This window comes from Lepidochelys olivacea, assembly GCF_965140295.1.
Source record: "Lepidochelys olivacea isolate rLepOli2 genome assembly, chromosome: 12".
Taxonomy (NCBI): domain Eukaryota; kingdom Metazoa; phylum Chordata; order Testudines; family Cheloniidae; genus Lepidochelys; species Lepidochelys olivacea.
The window spans coordinates 37,424,810-37,447,945 of NC_140422.1; the positions used below are offsets into that span (position 1 = coordinate 37,424,810).

The following is a 23,136-nucleotide window of genomic DNA, read 5'->3' on the forward strand; positions in this document are numbered from 1 at the left end:
TCCACTAGGCCAGTAAGTCAACTGAGCTAGGGCTTGGAAATCACCAGCAGCAGAAAGTGAGGCTTCCTCTTTGTTATTCATGGCACCTGTTTTTACTCTCGCTGCAAAGAACCAGAGCAAGTGTCTTCCTCTTGAATAACATCATGTCAGGTCACAGTAGCTGCTTTTTCTTCTTAATTAGGAAAAGTGCCTGATCTGGGGATGGGGAGGGAATAGCACAGAGGTAACAGGTGAGTCAAACTTATGTGACAAGCAGGAACCTGGAATTTATCCACAGCTAGTTAATTGCTGTGGTAAACAGTTCGCGCCTGAGTACAGGCACTGTATTACTGCCTTCATAAATCACTGCAACGCAGCCTGGCAGCCAGAGTTCAATAGAGCCGCCCTTGGGACACAGGGCAGCGTGGCCTAGCCGCCGGAATTCAACAGAGCCACCCTTGGGACGCAGAGCAGCGTGGCTTAGCGGCCAGAGTTCAACAGAGCCACCCTTGGGACGCAGGGCAGCGTGGTCTAGCAGCCAGAATTCAACAGAGCCACCCTTGGGACACACGGCAGCGTGGCCTAGCGGCCAGAGTTCAAGGGCGGGGGGTGCCCACCAAGGGGTGTGGCAACCCCGGTAGAGAGGCCCAGGCCCACTCGACTCCACCGGGCCCCGACCCAGGGCCCTAACAGTGACGGAGCAATTTGCTACTGACTCAGCGGGGGGGTCCTACCGAAACACGCTGAGGTTTCCCGGGTGGGAGGTACCACTCCATCACCCTCCCTAAGTCTTTTCCTACCACTCTCTGCATTGAGGTCTCCGCTAAGGCTTTGGATTCTCTGTGGTCTATTGTGCCGGTCGCCTTCTGTGGCTCCTCCTGTCGCCGGGGTTCAAGCGGGCCCAAGGAGGCTCTGGTTCCCGGCGCAGACAGGGGCTGTGGCAGAAAGCGGGGGCGGCACCACCTACCTCTTGGCAGCCACTGCTCTCTGTCAGGCGTCAGCAGCTGAGCAGAGAGCAGCTCCTCCATGTGGCTCCAGCAACAGCTGCTGATCTTCCCGCCTCCCCCTATCCCTGGCCAGAGGCCGGTTACTGCAGACAACTGGACTTTTGGCATCCGGTCGATGCTGCTAGGTTCCTTTTTCAACTGGATGTTCTGGTCGAAAACCGGCCACCTGGCAATCCTATTTTTACACACCTGTAAGCAATGAAATAAGGCCACGGAGAATCAGGTCCTTAGTGTCAAACCTTCCAGCACATTCCCTCCCTTGGCCCCTCCTTGCTTGACCTCACACTGACCCTGTCAGCGAATGGCCTTTGGACAGACAGCAAAACTGAGGCAGCGCGAGACAGAGATGACCCTTGACTGCCGATAGCAGGGTGGGGCGGGGTGGGGTGCAGAGTGAGGGCAGCTGGCTTCAGTAGTGTTACTGAGCATGCTCAGTATAAGCTAAGCAGCAAATTGGGGTGGGGGGCATGTAACTCCAGATGCTCCCCCACGCCTCGCCTCTGTCACAGCAGGAGATCAGGTGACTGGCTTTAGGTCTCCCAGGGAGCCAGGGCAGACCCACACCTTTTAACTCCTAATCCTGGTCCCACGCCTTCAACTCAAAGCCATCGTTCCTCCCACTTATGGTCCTGCCGCCAGAGATAAAGACTGAGCTGTGGATGAGGTTTTGAGGTGCAGTCAGAGTGGACTGCAAGCCTGAGCTGCATTTTTAGGAACAATTCTTACTGTAAGAATTACATTCCACTTGCAGTTTACACTTCATATGAGGCATGTCCCTCAGCTGGGCCAGGGTGTTAGCCATTGCATTTTTCATGATGAGCCTTTGTAAAGAGAGGCATGATCTTTCTGTCCAAGGCATTAGAACTGGACTGAGCAGACAGGATCCTCAGGGCAGGGGAGGAGGTGATAGCATCCCTTGGATCTGTACTGTAGCACCAGAGGAGGAAAAGGGTTGAGAACTGGTTGCGGTCACCCAACAGCTCTATCCAGGAAGCACACACACACCCCCGCCCCGTGTCCACTCTGCCCATTCCCCTGGCTGTAAAGCTGCAAGCTTTTCTGGAATAGACTCTGCCTGTGCTGTGAATTAATGCCCATTAGCTCCTCCTCCCTCTAACAGTTATTCCCTGAAAGGCTTGCCGATCTCTGGGTGGTTTGCAGGGTGTGAGCCTCTGGGAGCAGCTGGGAAATGTTCACAGCACAGGAGTCATGGGGGAGAAGAACAGCTGTGAAGAAGATCAGGAGGAAACAGGGAGGGATGGCAGGAGTAAAATGGAAGAAGGCTGGATGGTCTGATGGGCCCACTGGCAGCTCAGTGCAAGGGGTCTGAATTCGTATCCCCACCCCATAACCGCTTCCCCAGGGTCAGTAGGCTCTGGGAGTATTAGGAAGGTGGCATGCTGAGTCCTAGATTGCTTCTGAAGTGGAGAGAGTAGCTCATGTTGCTCTGGAGAACGTCCTCCAGCTGAGCCAAGAACAGTGCAAGCCAGTGCTAGAGGAAGAAGCATCCAGTGTCCTCAGTCATAGAAGGGCGGGTGGACTCCCAGATGAGTTCACACACTACCCTAAAGCCACTGCAGGGAGATTGTCAACAGTGCTGAGCTGAATGGGGCAAGTGCCTTGACTTCAATGGAGTTACACCAGGGATAGATCTGACCCTATATCTATAGCACAGTCTATAATGGTAGCATGTACTTTTTCCCTTCATGGAATCTCCCTTCCAGCCCCAGAGGCAGGGGATGCTGTAAATAGAAGGAATGAACTACAGTTATTCATCAAAAGGGCTGAAGAGGGGTACGGGCATTTGGCTGATGACGGCCTGCTCATTTGAAGGTACCCATGAGATGGCTGCAGGGACTGGGCATGCACTAGGGGACAGAAGCACATTGCATAGCCCTGGCAGGTATCTGCAGGGCAGGGTGGTGTGACCAGGCTAGGGAGCTTCCTGCTTTCTCCTTCCCCTCCCTGCAAAGGTGTATTTGAATTAGCTGCTCCTGCAGCCAGAGGAATCCAGATGGCTGGAGATGGAAGCCAGGCAGTCTGCAGTGGCTATTAATAATTCAGTTCCAGTTTGCACCCTCTAGTGCGAGTGCGGAGATGATAAAGCTGCCATCTCAATCAGTCCTCAGTCGCTTCCAGACAGAACCTGAGAACAGAAGGGCTGCTACTGAGCATTGCCGTAGGCAGGCAAAAGCCTTCCCAATGGCTGTCTGGACCTATTGATTCTAAGCAGGTACCTGCTGCAGTGTTTCTCCTTCATTAGCTGGTTTCTTGGATAATCCCTCTTTGGAGAGCGTTACGTCATGTACACAGCCTTCACCCTACTCCCTTCTGCTGAGGGATTCATTTACCAGCTCTGAGCAGAGACTTTTGCTTTTCATTTTTTGGGGCTTGTAGGTTTGATGCATTTATGGCCAGATTCTGCTCTCACGTACACTGGTGTAAATACAGAGTAGCCCCTCTGAAGTTAATGGGGTAAGGACTTGTCTATATTGGACGATTGACCAGAATGTCTATTTCAGAGCAGATCCCTATGTGGAAACTCTTACTCCAGAATAAGATTGTTCCCATGGAGAGTTATTCCGTAATAGCTATTGCACTTTAGGTTTACACTCTACCTTAATCCAGAATAGCTTCTCCATATAGATGAGCCCTAATAGTTAGATTGTCCTCTCAGTTACACTAATGTAAATCTGGAGAAATCCACTGAAGTCAAGGGAGTAGGAGTTGGGTTCTGCTCTCAGCGTACACCAGTATAAATCTGGACTAACGCCACAGAAGTTAGATATTTCCTCCTCGTCTTCCCCCTCTCATTGTTTATTTTCAAGAGATAACTGCAGGAAAACTGGCTTTGGGTTTGGATCCTACAAGCTTCTCTGAACCTCTTGCTTCTTCCCTCCCGAAGGCATCGCTGTTATCTCATGGCAACAAACTGTGATATCCTACAGATGATTATGACTTCAAAAGGGAAGGGGGTTGTCGAGTGAAAGGGGAGTGGCCTACTGACTGAGGCATGGAATAGTGGCCTGCACACAGGACTGGGAATCAGGAATCTTGTCTAAATTGTCTCAAGATTGTCAGTTTCTCAAAGAAGGGATTGTATCTTCTTTTATGAACAGCACTAAGCACACAGTCAGGGCTTAATAAATAACACTAACAACCCTGGCTCTTGCAATGAGTCCTGTCTGTAGCCTTGGACAAGTCATTTCACAGCTCTGGGTCAATTTTCCCATCTGTAAAATGGGATTCCCCTTCCTCACCGGACATCAAGAGTTTGTCAATATTTGAAATCACACTGACGATGAAAAGCACTACATAAATGTCAAGTTTTAAGCAACAGGATCAGATGAACTTGAAGGAACAAAACTATTTTCATGGACAAACCAATAGAGATAGATGCAAAATTCAGACCTGGGCCAAAATCTTAACTTCCCCAAAGTTTGGGAGTGTTTGGCCCCTAGGAGTTAGACATGGGGATGATCCCCTGATGTTCCTGCGGTTAAGGAATTCAGGAGATCTGCTTTCTATTCCCAGCTCTGCCACTGGTCTCTTATGTAGCCTTGGGCAAGTCACATCCTTGTTGGTGACTCAGTTTCCCCATCTGTAAAATTTGGATAATCATAGTGATCCTCCTTTGGAAAGCACTTTGAGATCTCTCGGGGAAAAGCTCTGTATCAGAGCTAAGTGTTATTTGTATCTGACAGTCACTCAGGAGCTACACCATAGAAAAGTCTGCATAATCAATTACCAATAATGAACCAACAGCAGGAGAATACACCACTTCCAAACGCTGCTACAAAATGGCATCCTCACTGTCACATTAGCAGAGATTTCCTGGTTTGGAGCGCAGGTTTACTCAGCTAGAACCTCTTGGATATGGATTTTTTCCCCCACAGTTCCCCCAGAGAGTTGATAAATGTGGTAGAACTTCTATCCAAGCATTCCATACACAAAGGGTTTATGGCTGTTTCTACTCTTTTGTGTAGCTAGGACACCTAAAACTAGCACTGATCTTAAAATATGAAATCCAGCCATGTGCTAGGATTACTTTGTGGTATTTCCAGGGGAAAGGTATAGATATTAAAAGCCCTGAAAAATGCTGCTTCTTAAATTTCCTTAAAAACATTTCTTACAGTTCATATCTAAGTGAATATTCCTGCTTTGTTTTTGTTTTTTTTTTAATTAGAAAAGCACACAAAGAGCTATGGAATGGAGAGAGAAGATATTCTCCTCCCCCAGGATGATAAACATGCATTTAAAAAAAATGGCCTGATTACATATTGACCTAATAGATTAAATGAATCCAGCGGAGCCAGCCTTGGCCCCTTAGGAAAACTTGAGACAGTTCCTCATCTGCCATGATGAAGCCACTTGTTCCTTAACTGCTTCATTGCTGGTGAATGTTGCAGGTCTGAACAAGCAGGAGACTCGGGCATGCTGCTGAAAATGCCAGTTACAGTCTAAGCCAGACAGAATGCATCAGTCATATTACTTAATGTCCCACGTACATGCTGGCAGAATGCACTTGCCGTATCAGTGAATAGTCCCACTGTGCTGCTAAATGCACCAGCCTGAGTTCTTGGTAGGTCACAGTCACTTCTTGCATCTTTGCCTCAAGGTTTAATTAAACCAGCAGCTTTTCATGGCTGGGACCGTGTCTTTGTACAGCACCTTGCACAGTGATCCTGGCTGGGCATCACAACTCTTAAATAATGGATACAGTTTTAAATTGCCAACTGTCTAACTGCACAAAAGCAAACACCTTTTCCCCGCCCTGTTCCCCGAGGCCCCATTCCTGCCCCACCCCTTCTCTGAGCCTCCGCCCCCCCCACTCACTCCAGCCCCCACTTCCTCCATCCCTCATTCTCCCCCACCCTCACTCACTTTCACCAGGCTGGGGAAGAGGGTTAGGGTGCGGGGGCGGGGGGGCAGGCTCCGGCTGGGGTGTAGGCTCTGGGGATGAGGGGTTTTGGGTGAATGAGGGGGCTCTGGCCTGGGGCCAAGGGGTTTGGAGTGCGGAAGTGGGCTCAGGGCTGTGGCAGGAGGTTGAGGTGCGGGAGGGGGTGCAGGCTCCAGCTGGGGGTGTGGGCTCTGGGGTAGGGCCGGGGACGAGGGTTTTGGGGTGCAGGAGGGGGCTCCGGGATGGGGCAGGGGGTTGGAGTGTGGGAGAGGGTGCAGACTCCAGGAGGGAGTTTGGGTGAGGGTGGGGATGTGGGTTCTGGGAGGGAGTTAGGCTGGGGGAGGGGGAGGGGTGTGGGCTCTGGGAGGGAGTTAGGATGTGGGAGGGAGTTCTGACTTCAGACAGGAGGTTCGGGGTGCAGGCTCCGGCTGGGCAGTGCTTACCTCAGGCGGTTCATGGTCCGTGGTGCAGTGGGGCTAAGGCGGACTCCCTGCCTGCACTGGCTCCACGCTGCTCCCGGAAGCGGCCAGCAAGTCTAGCCCCTAGGCGGACGCGTGGCCAGGTGTCTTGGCACTGTGCCTAGGCGCGGGGGGCAGCACACGGAGCTTCCACGACCACCCCTGCACCTAGGGGTCAGATATGCCGGCTGCGCCCGGGGAGCTGCGCAGAGCCAGGGCAGACAGGGAGCCTGCCTTAGCCCCGCTGTGCTGCCAACTGGACTTTTAATGGCCCAGTCAGCAGTGCTGACCGGAGCTGCTAGGGCCCCTTTTCGACTGGGCATTCCAGTCAAAAACCAGACACCCGGCAACCAGACGCCAGGGACATCCTGTCTTTGGGGAACAAAGCAATGAAAAGCAAGAAGACAATTTAGCAGCCATTTACTGAGGAAACCTCTTAAAGTGGGTGTTGTGTTCATGAAATAACCAGGAACGTGGTTAGGACTGAAAACCAGTAAGGCCTCTAGACTTAGGATTGCGTTTCGGGTATGTAACCAGTTCTACTTCCAGTATTCTTACTCACTATCCATTTGCATCTCTATTCTTCACTAATAAACTTCTTGTTTTTATTATAAATGCATCTCGCTGCTGTGGTAGTAAGCAGGGACTGGCAGAGCCCTGAGGAGAGTGCTTGAGTGGCTGACAGGCTGGCAATGTCAAAGAGCTGGCATCCAGCTACCCTGAGAAAGTCTCCCTCACACTGGAGGGTAACAAGGTGATTTCCAGTCCTACATGCCCTGAGAAAGCATCACACCCTCATTGAAGTCGATGGGAATTTAGCTATTGACTCCACAGGGAGCAGGAATGGGCTGTAGGCACCTAAATGTCTTTGAGAATCTGGTCATTAGGGCCTGGTCCTGCAGCTGTGGTGAACCCCAGGACTCAGCGAAGCACAGAGAATTGTGTGAAAGTTAGAGGTGAGGTTTTGGGACCCCAAAGAGTCTATCCCCTCTTTACTCTTTAGCAGGTTCTAGACTGATCTCAATACACGTTGGGAGTATTTACTGCAGGAGTATTCACACAGCACTGACTCCAGATATACATGACCAATAAAGCTCAGAGTTTTGGACCTTGTTTGCAAGCCTCGGTGTCTTTATGGAGGGTCTGTCTGATAACACCCATATGTACTTTTGCTTTGGGTTTGCATGGGTTCACCTTAGGGTTAAGGAAAAAATAAAAATGTTTGTTTGCCTGGGAGGTGCAGAATCACATGAGAAGCATGGTCCTTTAATGTCATGTGATTTTGCAAAACAGTGTTTCACCCAATGCAAAATATTTGACCAAATGGCTTTTTCCTCACATCAAAAGTGGGAAAAATACATCTTACTTCCTACTTTTAGCATAGAGCCAACTCATTTGAACACAGACCCATTTTTGCTCAGATAATGTGTTACCTTTGCAAAAAAAAATTTGGAGACAGATCTATTTTCCATTTGGTAACAAAATGCAAAGAAACCAGAGTACAAGTCTTTTGCATGCTTACCATTCTCCCTCCCCAAACTCTGCTTTTGCCCTTCAATTCAAACCAAGTCAAAACTCCAGAGCTGCTATAAAATCAGCCTCGGCTGACAGATACCCTAATCCTTTCACACAAAGCCAGGGCAGAGTTTCAGATATATAATGAACATCTTGACTGGCTCTTTCCCCAAACAAAGCCCCGACTGACCTGTTGGCATTCCTGAAAGCCAGACTCTTCCTTTCAAATCAGTTTATTCCATCTTCTTATAGCTTAGACAGAACAGATAAGCTTGGCATTACAGTCCATTCTTAGTTAGTATCCCTTCACCACTGTTAGCGTCAGCCAAATCACAACAGATCTGAAAAGATCTGCAGAAATCTGTTTGGTTGTTATTTTTCCCACTGCCAGTTCTGCCTTCCAATTTGACAAGTTGCCCAGTAATCAGAAATAAGTGAATTGGTTCAGGGGAGGGAGGGGAGAAGAATCAGAACCAGCCCCAAATTTGGCTCCCCTGTCCACCTCAACCAAACCAGAGCTGTCACTCCACCCAATTGTGAGCATTCAGATGCGGGATGACCTGGACCTCCAACCCCCGCTGCCCTTGCCAGCTCTGCCCCAGCCAAAATCCCTACTACAGACGAATGGCCTGATATTCTACAATTAGCTTTAATATTTGGAGCCATTACTATAGTAAAAAGAAAAGGAGTACTTGTGGCACCTTAGAGACTAACCAATTTATCCGATGAAGTGAGCTGTAGCTCACGAAAGCTCATGCTCAAATAAATTGGTTAGTCTCTAAGGTGCCACAAGTACTCCTTTTCTTTTTGCGAATACAGACTAACACGGCTGTTACTCTGAAACCTGTCATTACTATAGTGTTATCTTATTTTTTATTTGTCATGTTAATATTATGGTAGCACCTTGGAGGCCCAACAGAAGTCAGGGTCCCGTGGTGCTTGGCACTGTCTGAAAACCTACTAAGGCACTGTCTGAAAACCTGTCCAGAAGAACTTAGGGACCAAGTAGGAAGAAGAGGCCACAAGTGGGGATAACAAATGGAGGAGGAAGAGCAATGGTAGCCAATGCTCATCGGAACACAGGGTCACGTAACCTAGCTATATGCGTGATCAGCAGCTTTTTGATCGGAGTTAAAGATATAAATAAACAGGAACTATTCATGGTTAGGAATTTCTATATTTTCATCTCTGTCCATTTATATGACCATTCCTCCCCTGCTGCCCCCTATGTCTTTCTCACTCAGCTACCACATCCCACACTTAGATCTGTCCCCAGTCCTTTATTTTTAAAAACAATTCCCTGAATACCTGATGCCAGCAGCTCCAGCCCAACACAGCAGCTGCTCTCAGAGTTATGGTTATACCAAAGGGAAAGCTTAAACCTTAGTTTTATAGTGGTTTCTAGGAGGTTACAGGGTGGCAGTACGGCTATTCCCGAGCACATTCCAAAGTCACTGCAGTCTTGTAACTCAGCGAGTCCCATTCACAAAAAAGCAGAACGCGATGCTGAAACTGCTGCTTTGCTGTTCAGCTGGGGACCATGTGTTCTTTGTAATATATCCAGAGTTCATCTTTTTACACGCAGCTAGCCCCAGGTTACTTAAAGTTAGACTCAGCCACGTGAGGCAGGAGAAGAGCAATTAAAATGTGTGTGTCATGTAGGCGGACTTGCTTTACAAGGAAATAAAAATCAAGCAATTAACTGGGGAATTAAGATCTAGTGCACGCTATAGACAGCATGCATATAAAAAGGAGACAGCTGTTAAATATAGTGCCTGAGATACTCAGGCTAGCACTAACTGGATTACTTGCACTTATTTGGGAATACTTATGTATTTTATTATACAACGTATGGATCACCATAATTCTACTTTTCACTTCAATGCCGCCTTCCTTCCAAGCATCTTAGAGCGCATTACAAACAATTAAGCCCACCCACGCCTTTGTGCAGCGGTGTGCATTGTATCCGTTTTGCGGGAATTGGGTATATTTTATAATGGAGATCACTTAATTAATATCATTTATTTTTACTATACCAGGGGCAAATCCCAAAAGCGGCTAAGCAACCACAGCTGCCTCAGGCCCACCCCGGATGCCCACAGTCAAGTTATCATCCAAAGCTCATTGTACTCAATGGGCAAACTCCTGTTGACTTTGGTGGGTCTTGTATTCAACCCTCATGGCCAGACATTCCCATCCGCTTCCGTGAACAGAGGGAAGCCTGAGCATGTGGATCTCTGAGGGGGGAGTAATGTATAGAACAGGGAAGTGCTGCCCTTCTTCCCATAGGGGGTTCTGCAGTAGTCCAGCTCTGTGGGTTGAGAGGGATGTAAGGGGGACCAGGCTGTGCTGCATTCTCCCACCCAAACCCTCAGGTCAAAGCAGTACAGGTTACCACAGACAGAGGGGCCAGGTCCTCAGCCCAGATTGAGGCCCTGGACCTGTGATTTCCCTGATGGAGGGGAATCCCACAGTGACATAAAGCTGGTGTAGCTGGTTCTATGCCACCCATTCTCCATCCTCTCTTCTATGAAGGATGTGTTGTGGGGCATGTCAGGGGAATAGCTGGACCACATTGTGCACTTGGGATTCTGGCTGGTGGCAGCCTTGAGGGCTTTCCACCTGACATTAGAGCATCCCAACGTATGTCTACGCTGCAGTTAGACACCTGTGGCTGGCCCGTGTCAGCTGACTCAAGCTCCTGAGACTTGGGCTAAGGGGCTGGTTAGTTGCAGTGTAGACGTTCAGGCTCAGGCTGCAGCCCTCCCACCTTGCAGGGTCCTAGAGCCCTGGCTCCACCCTGAGTGTTTACACCGCAATTAAACAGGCCCACAGCCCGAGCCCAAGTCAGCTGGCATGGGCCAGTTGCAGGTTTTTAATTGCAGTGTAGACATGCCCTCAGTGTCCACTTTGACTGGCATTGGTTTGGCCTGTAGGGTCAGGGGAGCAGAAATTTACCATATTGCGACCTCTGAACCCCACCCCAGGTGCACCAAGCAGAGCCCCAAGTCTGCAGTCCTCCATGAGTCTCCCCTTCCATTCTGTGGGGTCCCCTTGGAGTGAATGGGAGTTCCCGAGTGCTCTGATGTCAATGGACATCACGCAGCACTGGTCCAAGACCCTGCATTCCCTGGCAGTAGCTAATTGCAGACACCATGTAATGTTACTTAAACCCATTGTTGTGCCTGGGTGTTTGCTTGACAATAATATAGGTGTGATTGCGAAGAATGAATGGAAGCAAGATCAGGGCCCAGAATAGATTCTCATGGCTCTCGATCCCGCCTTTAACTTACTGCTCTGTAAAACTACCCTCTCCTAATTTAGACAATTATGAAGGACACAACAGCAGGACAAGAGGAGAGGCCTTTTGGGGGGTTTTTAGTCTCAAAAGATTCAGGGGGCAAACAATAAAACAGCATGTGCTCTGAAAACATCTGCAAGTAAAGTGCAACAGTTCTCTCAAGAGATGCAATAGAGCCGCAAACTGTATATTGACAATTGTGTGTGGCAGGCAGGCATAAATTCTACAAACCTTAGTCCTCGCCTCTAAGAAGAGTTAGAAGAGAGGCGAGTATATATATTTAAAGAACATCAACACTCTGGACAAATATAATGGAACTAACAAGTGCCTTGTTAAACTTCCTGGCTGAATCATCTTTCTTTGGTAACATCACATCTGCACTACGAGATCTTTGAGGGAATAGCCATGTCTTCAGACTTGTCTCAACAGTGGTTGGCTCACAGCTGGTGCTATAGAACTAATAATGATTTAATAAATAAATATGATTAATAAATAGCAGCCAAGGTTTTAGGGCATAAGGAAAACGACTGCACCTTGGACTGAAAATCAGCCTCCAGTTGTCAGTGCAACTACAGGCATTTTATCCCAAGGCTAGCCAGACACCATCAGCCCTCAGGGTGATATGACAATCGACTACAGGGCTGATCCTCACCCAGCGTGAATTCAAACAGATCCTTTGTGGAGGTATATGAATTTGGATCAGCTGAGGCTCCAACCCTTTGTATGCTATAGGTCTGTTACTTATATGGTAGCTCTTTTGGGCTGGGACCAATATGTACATACGTTATAAGTACAGTGCCTAGCACAACAGGATCCTGATCATGGACTCTAGTCAGTACTGTAATAATAAAAGTTAAAATGATGAACTTTACTTACAATCAAAGACTGGTCTCTAGTCCTTATTTTCTAACATAATAGTGTAAGTTGATATATTTATATCTCACTCCAAAGGAATCCCAAATGTAAACCACCCAATATGCACATTATACCCTTCATCTACCACTGCCAGGAGTGCAGGGGACTGGACCAGATGACCTCTCGAGTTCCCTTCCAGTCCTACAATTCTAGGAGACTCTTGAGGTACATATACACTGATTAAAAAAAAATCCATGGCACTGAGTCTCAGAGCCCAAGTTAGCTGTGGGACTCAGGCTGCAAGGCTATTAAATTGCAGTGTAGACATCCAGGCTTGGCCTGGCACCTGGGCTCTGAGACCCCTTTGGGGAGGAGACTCTCAGAGCCCAGGCTTCAGTCTGAACATCTACACTGCAATTTTTAACCCTGCAGCCTAAGCCAAAGTCAGCTGACCTGGGCTCTGTGGCTTGGTGCCGTGGGGTTTTTATCACAATGTAGATGCACTCTTCATCTCAGGGGTTTGGTAAACACAAGCCTCTGTCACATGCAGTCCTTCCTCCAGGGAGAGCCTGTGTGGATACTTTTGGGGATGATGCGCTGTGTGTTTTTATTCAAGATGTGCACTTTACACTTGGAATGCAAAGTGGAGGTGTCTGTGGTGGTCCTCCAGAAGCTCAGTCCACACTTTTGGACCAGGACATTATGGAGTACTGGTTCAATACTGACACAGATGGAAAAGCCCCCAAATGAAACACCACCACCACGTATATCAGGCAATGGCACCTGGGAGTTTCCCTACCCAGGCAGCTACCCAGAGCTGACCAGTATCCTGACTGTAAGCTAGATCTAGAATTTTTATTTCTGGTGAATCTAGCAGCTAATATTGAGGCTTATATTTTAGCTTTTTTAAATTTAAATTTCACAGTTGCAGGAAATTATGAGGGGGGGTCAGACAATCTTTAGTAACAGTAGATATTGTGATTCAAACAGTTAACGCCTTTTAATGATTAAAACACTACTTGTCAACATCACATGTCAAAAATATACAAAGTAAATATTGAGTCTGATTTAAGGATAAGTTCTCAAGTAGCATTTTTCTTAATTTTCCTGTCAATGTCTATTAGTATAGATGGAAATGTTTTTTCTCAGTTTGTGTGTGTACAGCAAAATCACCATTTAGCAACATTTACTGAGAAAAAGCTAATCCTTCCAAGCCTTGCTATAGGCATGTATGAAACCCCAAAGGGACCCATCCAAATAGCGTGTGATTACACAGTTTGCATGTTTTTGGACTCTAAATTTCTCCAGTGTGCTGAACTGGATTCCTGCTGAGTTCTAGTTTTCCAGCAGGTGGCTGGGCACAGCCTGGAGCCGGCTTCCTTCTAAGGCCTGGCACCAGTGAAGGAGAAAGCTTGCTCATTGTGCCCTGCAGTTTCTGGAGCAAGACCTCGGCTGGCAGTGCCCTGCTGAATTAGGCTGTGTGTGGAGTTAAAAATGGTAATCTTGCCAATGTTGAGCTCTGAGACAGACAGGAGCCCAGCATCTGCTGAGCTCTGCACTCTGAACTTCTCTGGCGCAATCCCTTTGGAAGGGAAAGCAGAACGTTGGTGATCTTTGCACACATTCTGTCTGTGTCATCTTTACTCAGTTGATTGCATTGGTTTTGCCTCCTTGCACCCTGAGGTCAAACTAGCTGATGAAGTCAAACTGTCCCCTGTCTGTTTCATGCACCATCACTAACAGGCACCAAGAACAGAGTCATTCTTTGGGTGTCTTGCTTGCTCTCTGAAGAATGTTGTAGGAGGCAGAGTGTAAAATGCTGCACTCGTCAAAGCAAGTGTTTTAATCGCTCTTCCAGAGACCAAAGGCCAAGAACGTTTGTTTTCTTCTACAGCACTTTTAAAAAGGAGTTTATATATTTGAGAAACTGTATGGGAATTGGCCATATACATATTATCAGAACTACTGCCGCTGCAGCACCTTAAATTGGAGAGGGGTCAGAGAAGAGCCACAAGAATGACCTAAGGATTCAAATACACGCCTTATATTGGGTGCCTTGATCACAATCTATAAGCGCCTACACAGGGTACAAAATTGTGGTAATGGGCTCTTTCATATAGCAGACAAAAGGTCCAAGAAGATCCAGTGGGTGGAAGTTGAAGCTAGACAAATTCAGGCTGGAAATAAACCACAAGTTTGTTCCAATGGTTAATTACCCTCACTGTTTACCAAGGGTTATGGTGGATTCTCCATTACAGAGAGTTTTTAAATCAAGATTGGATTTTCTTTTTTCTTAAACAATCTATGCACTAGTTCAAACAGGAATTAGCTCAGGGAAGTCCTATGCCTGTGTCAGACCAGACAACGGTGGTCCCTTCTTGCCTTTTAATTTATGAATCTGTGGAAAATAGCCCTTAAGGAACTGGCCATAGTGATGCCCTCCATACACCAGGGCTTTTGGGAGGGGGGGCTATAGTGTGTATAGAAGACAAAGCCCCTGCTATCGGGCTGGTCCTGATAATAATCGGGACATCTGGTCTCCCTATATCAGTGTCATCTCCACTACTCTCGCACTGCCACCTTAAATAACACTTTAGGAACTAGTCATATCAATGCCATCAGCTACTCCAGTGGAGCCAATTTATCTAAACCTGGCACCTGTGAAAGAAACAGAACGTGTCAACAAGCGACAGGTCTGTACTGCTTTCTGCAGTTATGCATCATGCTGATATTATTACACAGTACCCTGCTGTGACAGAATGATTGCAGATGTAGGTGCATAGCAATAGTACCTTCTAGCCTGGACTCAAATAACTGACCACACACAAAAAAACCCAGACATTTATTTTGAGTACACTTAGTACTTGTTTTTTTAAACTATATTGTGTAGAATGTATCCTATTGCCATTTAGTTGGGGATTGGTCCTGCTTTGAGCAGGGGGTTGGACTAGATGACCTCCTGAGGTCCCTTCCAACCCTGATATTCTAGGATTCTATATTCTTATTTTCTATGTAAATGAGTTTGTCAGAGCACTGCACTCAGTTCTGGGCACTTGCAGTGACAGATTTGGAAAACTTAGAGGGAATTCAGAGATCAGCAACAAAAATGATTGAAGGAGCTGGAGGGACTGACTGGGGTGTGAAGAAGAGTCAGTCTATTGGCAGTGCTCCCTTTACCCGAGTGTCTAGGCACTAACATTTTTTAAGGGTACATCTATAGCTTGGCTGAGTGGGGCGTGGTAGGATAATGGTTTACCATTAGTCAAAGGATGCATACAGCAAGGACAAGGAGGGATTGTAGAAGGGCAAGCAACTCCAAGCAATGGGATGAAATTAAGAAAAATGTAGGCTACCGGGAACACTGCAAGAACAATTAGTCAGTAGAAAAGTCCCCCAAGGGAAGGAGTGTTATGTCCAGGACTTGAGACTTTAAAAACATGGATTAATAATAACCTATAAAAAGGTACAGTAGGTAGGGCTGGTTGAAAACTCACTGCCAACTGCCTTTCAGTGGAGATCTGTGTTTGATGAAATACAAGATTTTGTGAAAACTGCTTTTCATGGAAAATTTCAATTTTTCAATCAAAAGTGAACTTTTTGATCTTTTTGGCCAAAAACAAAAAAAAAAAAAAAAATTGATTCAGAAATGCTGCCTTGGTGCCTCATGGGAGCTGTAGTTTGTGTGCCTGCTGCCCCTAATCTTTTTTATGGGTGAGATTCCCCAGCCAGACTACATTTCCCATGGTGCACCATGGCCAAGGACTCCATATTGGCTCAAGAGAAGAGACCATGGGAGATGTACTCCAGCTAGAGAGCTCAGCCTATAGAGAATGGGATCCTGAGTACAGTGAATGAATAATAATTATTTTTTAAAGAGGCTTAACGCTTTCCTGCCCCCACTGCAAAAAAAACAAAAACAAAAAACCAACAACCCTAAATGAAACAAAATAGAAATTGGGAAAAAGTTCATTTTGGGTCGGTGTTGTCTTTTGTTTGACCCAAAACAACTTTCTTTTTTTCTCCCCCAGCTGAAACTATTTGGCAAATTCAACCCAAATTCGAGCAAAACTACCTGTGACCTAAACTGAATTTTTTGGTGAAATATATTTGTCCAAAAAACTTCACCTAGCTGTTGTCGTGCCCCCACCCTCCAGCTACAGCTCCCACGAAGCACCATGGTGGCATCGCCAACTGAAACTTTGGCTTTTCCACTAAAAGTTTTCAGCTGACAACCTTTTGCAATAAAGTCAAAGTTTCCCACAGAAAGCACCTGTTTTCTAACTAGTGACTTCAGGGGATAATTCTGCTCAGGCTGAGGTGACCCATGGGTTTTGATTCGGAGATGAAGGAGGTTTGGTCAGGTTTGTGCATCAGTGTTACTGCTCAGAATGCTCATTAGCCAGTTGATTGTCTGTTTCCCAACTCAGCATCAGCCCATCTGTTTTAGGGGTGGCAAGCACTGAGTGCCTCCTGGAGAGGCTGAGCATGCCCGTCTTTTCCGGGCAAGCTGAAGGCTCTTTGCATGGCCTGGAGTTCCTCAGCACTTCAAAGGACCGAGTTCTTAGTGCACATTTAATACCCAATATTTTCAAACAGACTAATTCCTTTGCTGCAAACAACTGCCACAGCAAAACCCTGACAAAAGGTTACAGTAGGGGCTGTCTAAGGGGGAGAGGTTCCCATTAAAGCGTGGCTTTTGTAGCTCCAAACGGGGCTGATCTGTTTGCCGTGTGAGGTCTCTCTTGAAGAAACAGGTTCAAGAACATTGGACACCCGCAGGGCACTGAACAGTCCCAGAGCTGGTGCCTAGACCAGAAGAAAAGCTCTGTGTTTAGCTAGGTAACTAGTCGGGGTAGGGAGGAAGGGGGCTCTGAGCTAGAATGGCAATGATCATTGCTACTGCTGCAGCTCTTTGAATGACACCTCTTTCCCACTTGAATAACTGAGGTACCTAATTAGTCTTTGTCGCTCATTCTCTTGCAGGACTTCCCACTCCAGGGCTAAAGCAGACGCAGCTGTGACAGCAGCGCAGAAAGCTCAGGAGGAAGCTCGGATTGCCAGGATCACTGCCAAAGAGTTTTCGCCTTCCTTCCAACACAGGGAAAACGGTCAGTCTGCACTGCAGAGCCGGCCAGTCTCCCTAGATGACTTCATTGTGTGTGTGCGTGCATGTGTTGAATGGTACAATGCATAGGGGCATTTTGGGGGTTCTCAGAGACAGGGCGGCCTGGAGCTACAGGGGGACAAAGAGGAAGTTTGCCCCCACCCCAATAATCTTCAAGGGCCCCCAAACTAGCCAAAATTTGTACAAAGTTAGTCAGCATTAAGTAGTAGAAGTGACAGTGACAAAATACTGACACAGTAGCCAAATTTTACTTTTTAAAACTCTTATAATGCAAGATTTTTCAGGGGTCTAACTAGTCCCACCGACTCCTGGAACGTTGGTTGTTTTTTAAATTGCAACATCCTGGGCCCCCAAAATACCCACTTGCCCCCACAGACTGGGATTCTAGAACCAGCCCTGCACCTGGGTCTATGTCAATTATTGATCTTACTCCCATGCTCCTGTTTCATCACTGAGCCAATCCTTACATGCTTTCTCCTTTCAACTCCTTGAACCTGACCTGCCTCTTTAGGCTTTCCAAAATATTGTTCCACCCAACCCTGCTCAGCTCAGATTGTGATCCAATGTGAGGACAGCCAAGAACAGATACAGCTTTTTCAAAGACATTAGACTTGTGCAGCACCTGGCTCTGGGGCTGTCTGCCCCTCCCAGCCCTTTGAGAGTCACCCAGTCAAAGCAGGCTCTAAAATGATAAAGCCGTAGAGAAACAGATCAGCTAGGAAGACCCACCCATGGCCTTAGACTTCAACCCCACCCCATCATTGATGCGTGAATTTCAATGCTCTTGTGAGGATGCAGCTGTTCTCCACCTGCATTCAGTGGGGTGCCACTTTTGTGTTACCAACTCACAATTTTATCATGAGTCTTGCAATAATTTTACTTAAAACTCCAGCTTTTGGAGTCATATGAAAATCTCAACTTTCATTTAAAAAAAAGTAAGTTTCTAGCTCAACATTTATTTTTTATTTTATTTTTTTAAAATCTTCTGATTTTTAAGCCAAGCTCATGTTTCTTGAACCTGACTCATAAGGGGTTGGGAACGTTGCTGTTTTGTTTAACTTCTTCCTCCTTTCCCTATAAATATATGAGTTGGAGGATGGTTGGGTTCACAGGTGAATGATCATGTGCATCGTAAGTAGTGTAGTCTAGTGGATAGAGGCATTGGAGTGGGACTAGGAAACCTGGATTATATTCCTGGCTCTGTCCCTGACCAGCTGGGTGAGCTTAGGCAACTCACTGCTCTGTGCCTCAGTTTTCCCATCCATCAAATGGGAATAAGGATACTGACCTCGTTTGAAAAGTGCTTTGATATTTACTGATGAGAAGCATTATAAAAGGATTAGATAGTAGTATTGCATGTGTGTGTCCATTGGTGACTATGTGTAATTGTGTGTTTGAATCTGTGAAAGGGGGTTTGTGTATCAGACACAGCAAAGAGAGGGTTTGTGCATATAGGTCTGTATGTGCATGGAATGTGGTTCCTCATTTGGTGCCTGGTCTGAGGCTAGGAGCAGAAGTTCTGTCAGAGGCAGTTCAGCAGCCAGCATGATGAGGGAGCATCAGCTCAGCTTACTGTAAAACCAGGCTTGAAAGCAGCTTGTTTTCCTCTGGGCACTACTTTGCTGCTTGATGTTTTGTCCAAAGTTTTACCCATTGTAGTATGAAATTTGTCAGGGCTGTGAAACTGCAGGGTATTTATGGACAACAGGGTTGATCTCATGTAAGGCTCATGAGAAAGCAAAGCCAAGCCCCAAATAAAAATAAAGCCAGGCAGGGCCATATTAGGCCACAAAAGTTCCAGAGGCAGATCATTCCCTTCAAATGTGTGTGCATGCGCATCAGAGAGTAGGAGGGGGACAGGTATAAGTGAGGGTAGTTGGGAAGATCTAAGACTAAACTGCATTGATTAACATAGGTGAATGGTATTATTCAAACATTTTAGCAGACTACACTCTCATGAGAAGGCTGCTACCACCAGTTTTTCTCAAGCTCTTCAATCGGAGGTTACTCATGCATCCTAATTGCTTCAGTGTCTGATGTTGGTGACTCATTACGTTGGTACTAGTCTCCCTGAGTCTGTGCCCCAGTGTGGCATTAAGGGGCTGTGCCTTCTTTAGGACAACATGTTCCATCCACTTGTTGGAGTCATCAAGGATCCATGGTGCTTTTCATAAGTGTTGGGACGGCTAGCTGTTGCGGCCTGGCCAAATTCAAATTTGAGTACATATATTTTCCTATGTTCTCACATTGTTTCAGCTGGATGTGAAATTCATCTTCACTTTCCATTGTTGCTGCGAGCGGTAGAACCGCTTACCTGTGCCACTCGAGAGGTGGCTGCATTTCACTGGTGCCTGACATGATTCTCATCTAGAGAGAGAAAGCTGAATTCATCCCTCGTGTGATTCCACAGAGTTACACTGGGAGTGTCTTTTGCCCACACTAGGTAAAAGTTGTGACTTCTTTGGCATGCTTAAGCATGAGCTACACCATATAAATGTACGATATTATCCTTGTTATTATACTAGTAACAATCAACAGCCACAGTCCTTTTCTGCAGGGAAACCGCCCTGATGAGCGCTCCTTGAGATCACGTTTGGCTACCTTAGATGGCCCCAGGAAGCCCTTCCCAGTGCTATCATGCATCAGTCTGTTAGAAGGACATTACATAAAACATTTCAAAGATTAGTATATTGGAAAATCCTTGTATGGCAGGAAGATGGACTAGGAATGACCCCAGGAGGACTTTTCCAGCTGAGGATAGAAATATATTCACAGGCATGATGCTTGCTGGTTGAGGGCAAGGTGACAATGGAAATGTTACATAACCCAAGGGTTATATAGACATAAACATTAAGGTGCCCAGATCTGAGATTTCTCCATTGCTTTGGGGCTAAGCATTAGCTTAATGCACTCGTTATGTGGAAAATTCTATAGAAATTAAGATGGGACTTTAGGCCTCTAGAGAAATTTCTATAGAACCCCAACTGAATTTAAAGGGGCACCATCAACTTAAAATCACAGTGCTGGCCTGAAAACGTTTCTGCCTGCTAACCTCTCAAATGACCATAACCAAAAGAAATTAGAGCAAGAAAATATTTTCTGTATTTTTAATGTTGTCACACTGGGCATTTGTACATAGTCCATTTCTTTAGTCACTCTGTTGTTTCACACAGCAACAAGGGAGATGGAGACATTTTTAAAAGCAGGCAAATGGGGTTGTAAACCCACAAAAGTTGTCAGGGGTCTCTGATAGCGATTTGTACTACTTTTCTTAATAGATATATTTCAGGTTGACTGTGTCGCTTTTATAGAGAGAATAACCATAGCCAACCCATATGGCAGGGTGCAACAGGGTTACCACCTCCAGAGTCCCCCCCCCCATGGCCTGGGGTGGCCCTACAGCATCTCTGCCTCAGTTTCCCCACAATGACTTGGCCGTTCAGCTAAGGTATTAACAAAATTCCACCCCTTCCAGGGTATCCAGTTCCAAAAACAAAACACAAACTTTTTGCCCATCTCCAGCAAGGCCCAGCTCCTCTTCCCCAAGGGGGCTGTCTTCTCTTCTCTAATTCAAGCACTCCCCTGAGCACACTTTGGACTCAGTTTACATCCTGTCCTTTTCATCCTCCCCTCAACCCCTTGGGGTTGCGCTCTCTCTCACAAGCAACCCCTCCCAGGTTTTCCTGCCTAGAGTCCTCCACATGCCTCTCTCTGCCTGGCTTGTGTTTGCCTCTGACCCTCTCACCACCATCTGCTCCTCTTTTTAGCCAGCTGGCCACTGCTGGGCTTCCTTTTAAGTCCCACCCTGCACAGGTGTAGCAGGGCAGGACTAACAGACCTTAAAGGGGTAGGCCATCTGTTAGATAGGGATATAGTTCTCTACCAAATTCGAATGGAGGATTTAAAAACCCGATTGTCATTTTCAGAGTTCCCCGTAAGGGATCAGGAGAAATACACAGAGAGACCTACAGCCCCCCGTTCCCTCCTCCCCGTTAAACATTCCCACATTATGCTCTGTCTTCCTTCCATCACATGACAAGGTTAAGTCTCAGGTTGTTTCCAGACCCCATTGGTTATAAAATAACTATACAGATTTAAAGCTTCACAAACCTATGCAGTATGATTAAAAAAGAGTCTCTGGCCTTACCCTGCCCCTGTATGAGACTCCCATATTCCAGTGAGATTCTTTGTTTGGCGTGGTGATACCAGCAGGGTGGATATTGGAGTGTCCCTTCGGAGTAGGTTAGTCTGGAACTGGAAAAGGAGGGGAAGAAAAGGACCTGTTCAGTGCCTCCGGAGCCACATCTCCTGTACTCTCATGCAGCATGGAGTATTCAGCTGGTGCTGTAGGTCTAAGGATGGCTGTCTGCTTTGCCTGGTTTCCACTGAGAGCAGCAAAGGGGAAAGGAGACCATAAGGGGGCCAGTTGTGGCTCCCTAAACCTGGGGCTGTTCTATGCCAGCCATGGCCCAGAGGGGCTCCTGTAATATATGCTGGCTGGCGTGAACCCCTGGGAGCCATCTGCTAGCTGGGAATTGCTGAAGCACGATGTGCTCCAGCCACAGCCTTCTCCTGCCCCCTTCCCAAGCCCAGCATGCCCCCTACACTAGGCACCACAGAAAGGCTGGCATGGGACCCAGATACTCTAGGGAGGAGAAGGGAGGGGATCCATGGTTGGAGAGATGCAGACAGGTTCCGAGTCCTTTGTGCCACCAGAATGGCACAGAGGGGATAGAGCTGTTTCGAGAACCTGACCCTAGAGGTATAAGAATTTTTTCCCCTCCAAGTGACTGGCTGCTCTGAGACGCTACTCGTGGTCTCCTCACTGTCCCTGCTTTTCAAGTTCAAACGCTTTATTTTCGTGCTATTAAAAAACACCCCTCCTCCTGCCCCCCCCCCCAATTGGTTCATCTGTCAGATTTACTGAGCAGTGGGTTTGGCTCAGACACATTTGTAGTTTGTAGGATGGGGCTGGCATTCAGCATCTGCTCCTCACTTAAGTACAGCAGGCGTTTGATTATTCACTCCTCACTGTCGTTCCTTTGTTCTTACTGTATGCATCTGTCTGTCTTTGCCCTGAAACATTTCTGACCATTTTCCTCTCTGTCTTTCCAGGAACCTCCCCCACTACCCCAGGTTTACACGATGTCAAGCCAGCATCCTTGACATCTGTACCCCTCTCCATGTATCCATTCTGTACATTCCATGCACTTCCAAATGGCAAGGAGCATGAAATAACCTCCTAGACCTTAATTATGGATGCCAATCTGAGTGTCTGTAATGAGCTCATATGAATGCCCCTGAATGTGGGAGGTGGGGTTTGAAATCTGGATATAAATCTGACTGGTCCCAAAATCAGAATGTGTTTAGTTTTAATCCATCAGTAAGATGGGTTCTGGATCTGTGTCCCTTGCTATCCATCAGAGGAGTGAGGTTCTGGAACATCCTTCCAACAGGAGTGGGGGCAAACAACCAAACTCGTTTTAAGATGGAGCTTGATACATTTATGAGTGGGATTATAGGAGAGGGTTGCCTGGGATAGCAGGGCCTTGATTGGAGGACCTAAGAGGTCCCTTCCAGTTCTGTGTGCTGGGGTTATAGGCCAGACCCACCCTGACACAAACACACGCATGCCTGCACCCTGAATATTTACTGTGGTGTATTTCCCTTTGCTAGCCAGAGAGGGGCTTGCATTGTGGACAGAACCACTTAGAAAGTAAGCAAGAAAACTCAATAAAGGGACCATATCTGTTTTGCGAGAAATGCGGATCTGACTGAAATATCCCTCCGGGTTATCACTTCCTTTCAAAGTTGCAATTCGTCTATCAGAGAGCTGAGCTTTTTAACAGGTCTTCCCACTCCCAGGGGCTTTTTCAACCCTGAGATATTCAGTATCTACATCTCCTATTGCTAAGAGACATTTCCTTTTTAACATTGCCTCTTGAAAAAAGACTTTTTAGGTAATAGATTTTTTTATTAGTTTCTTAGCAGGGATC

General features: G+C 46.9%; 1 protein-coding gene across 3 annotated transcripts in view; it reads left to right on the top strand.

Moving 5' to 3' along the window:
- The window catches only part of JPH3 (junctophilin 3), a 134,801-nt gene that overhangs the window by 68,285 nt on the left and 43,380 nt on the right, over positions 1 to 23,136 (top strand). For all 3 annotated transcript variants that reach the window (XM_084644315.1, XM_084644317.1, XM_084644316.1), the window contains exon 3: positions 16,999 to 17,123. In XM_084644315.1, the coding sequence (XP_084500441.1) occupies positions 16,999 to 17,123 (125 nt within the window). The remainder of the gene's footprint in view (positions 1 to 16,998; positions 17,124 to 23,136) is intronic.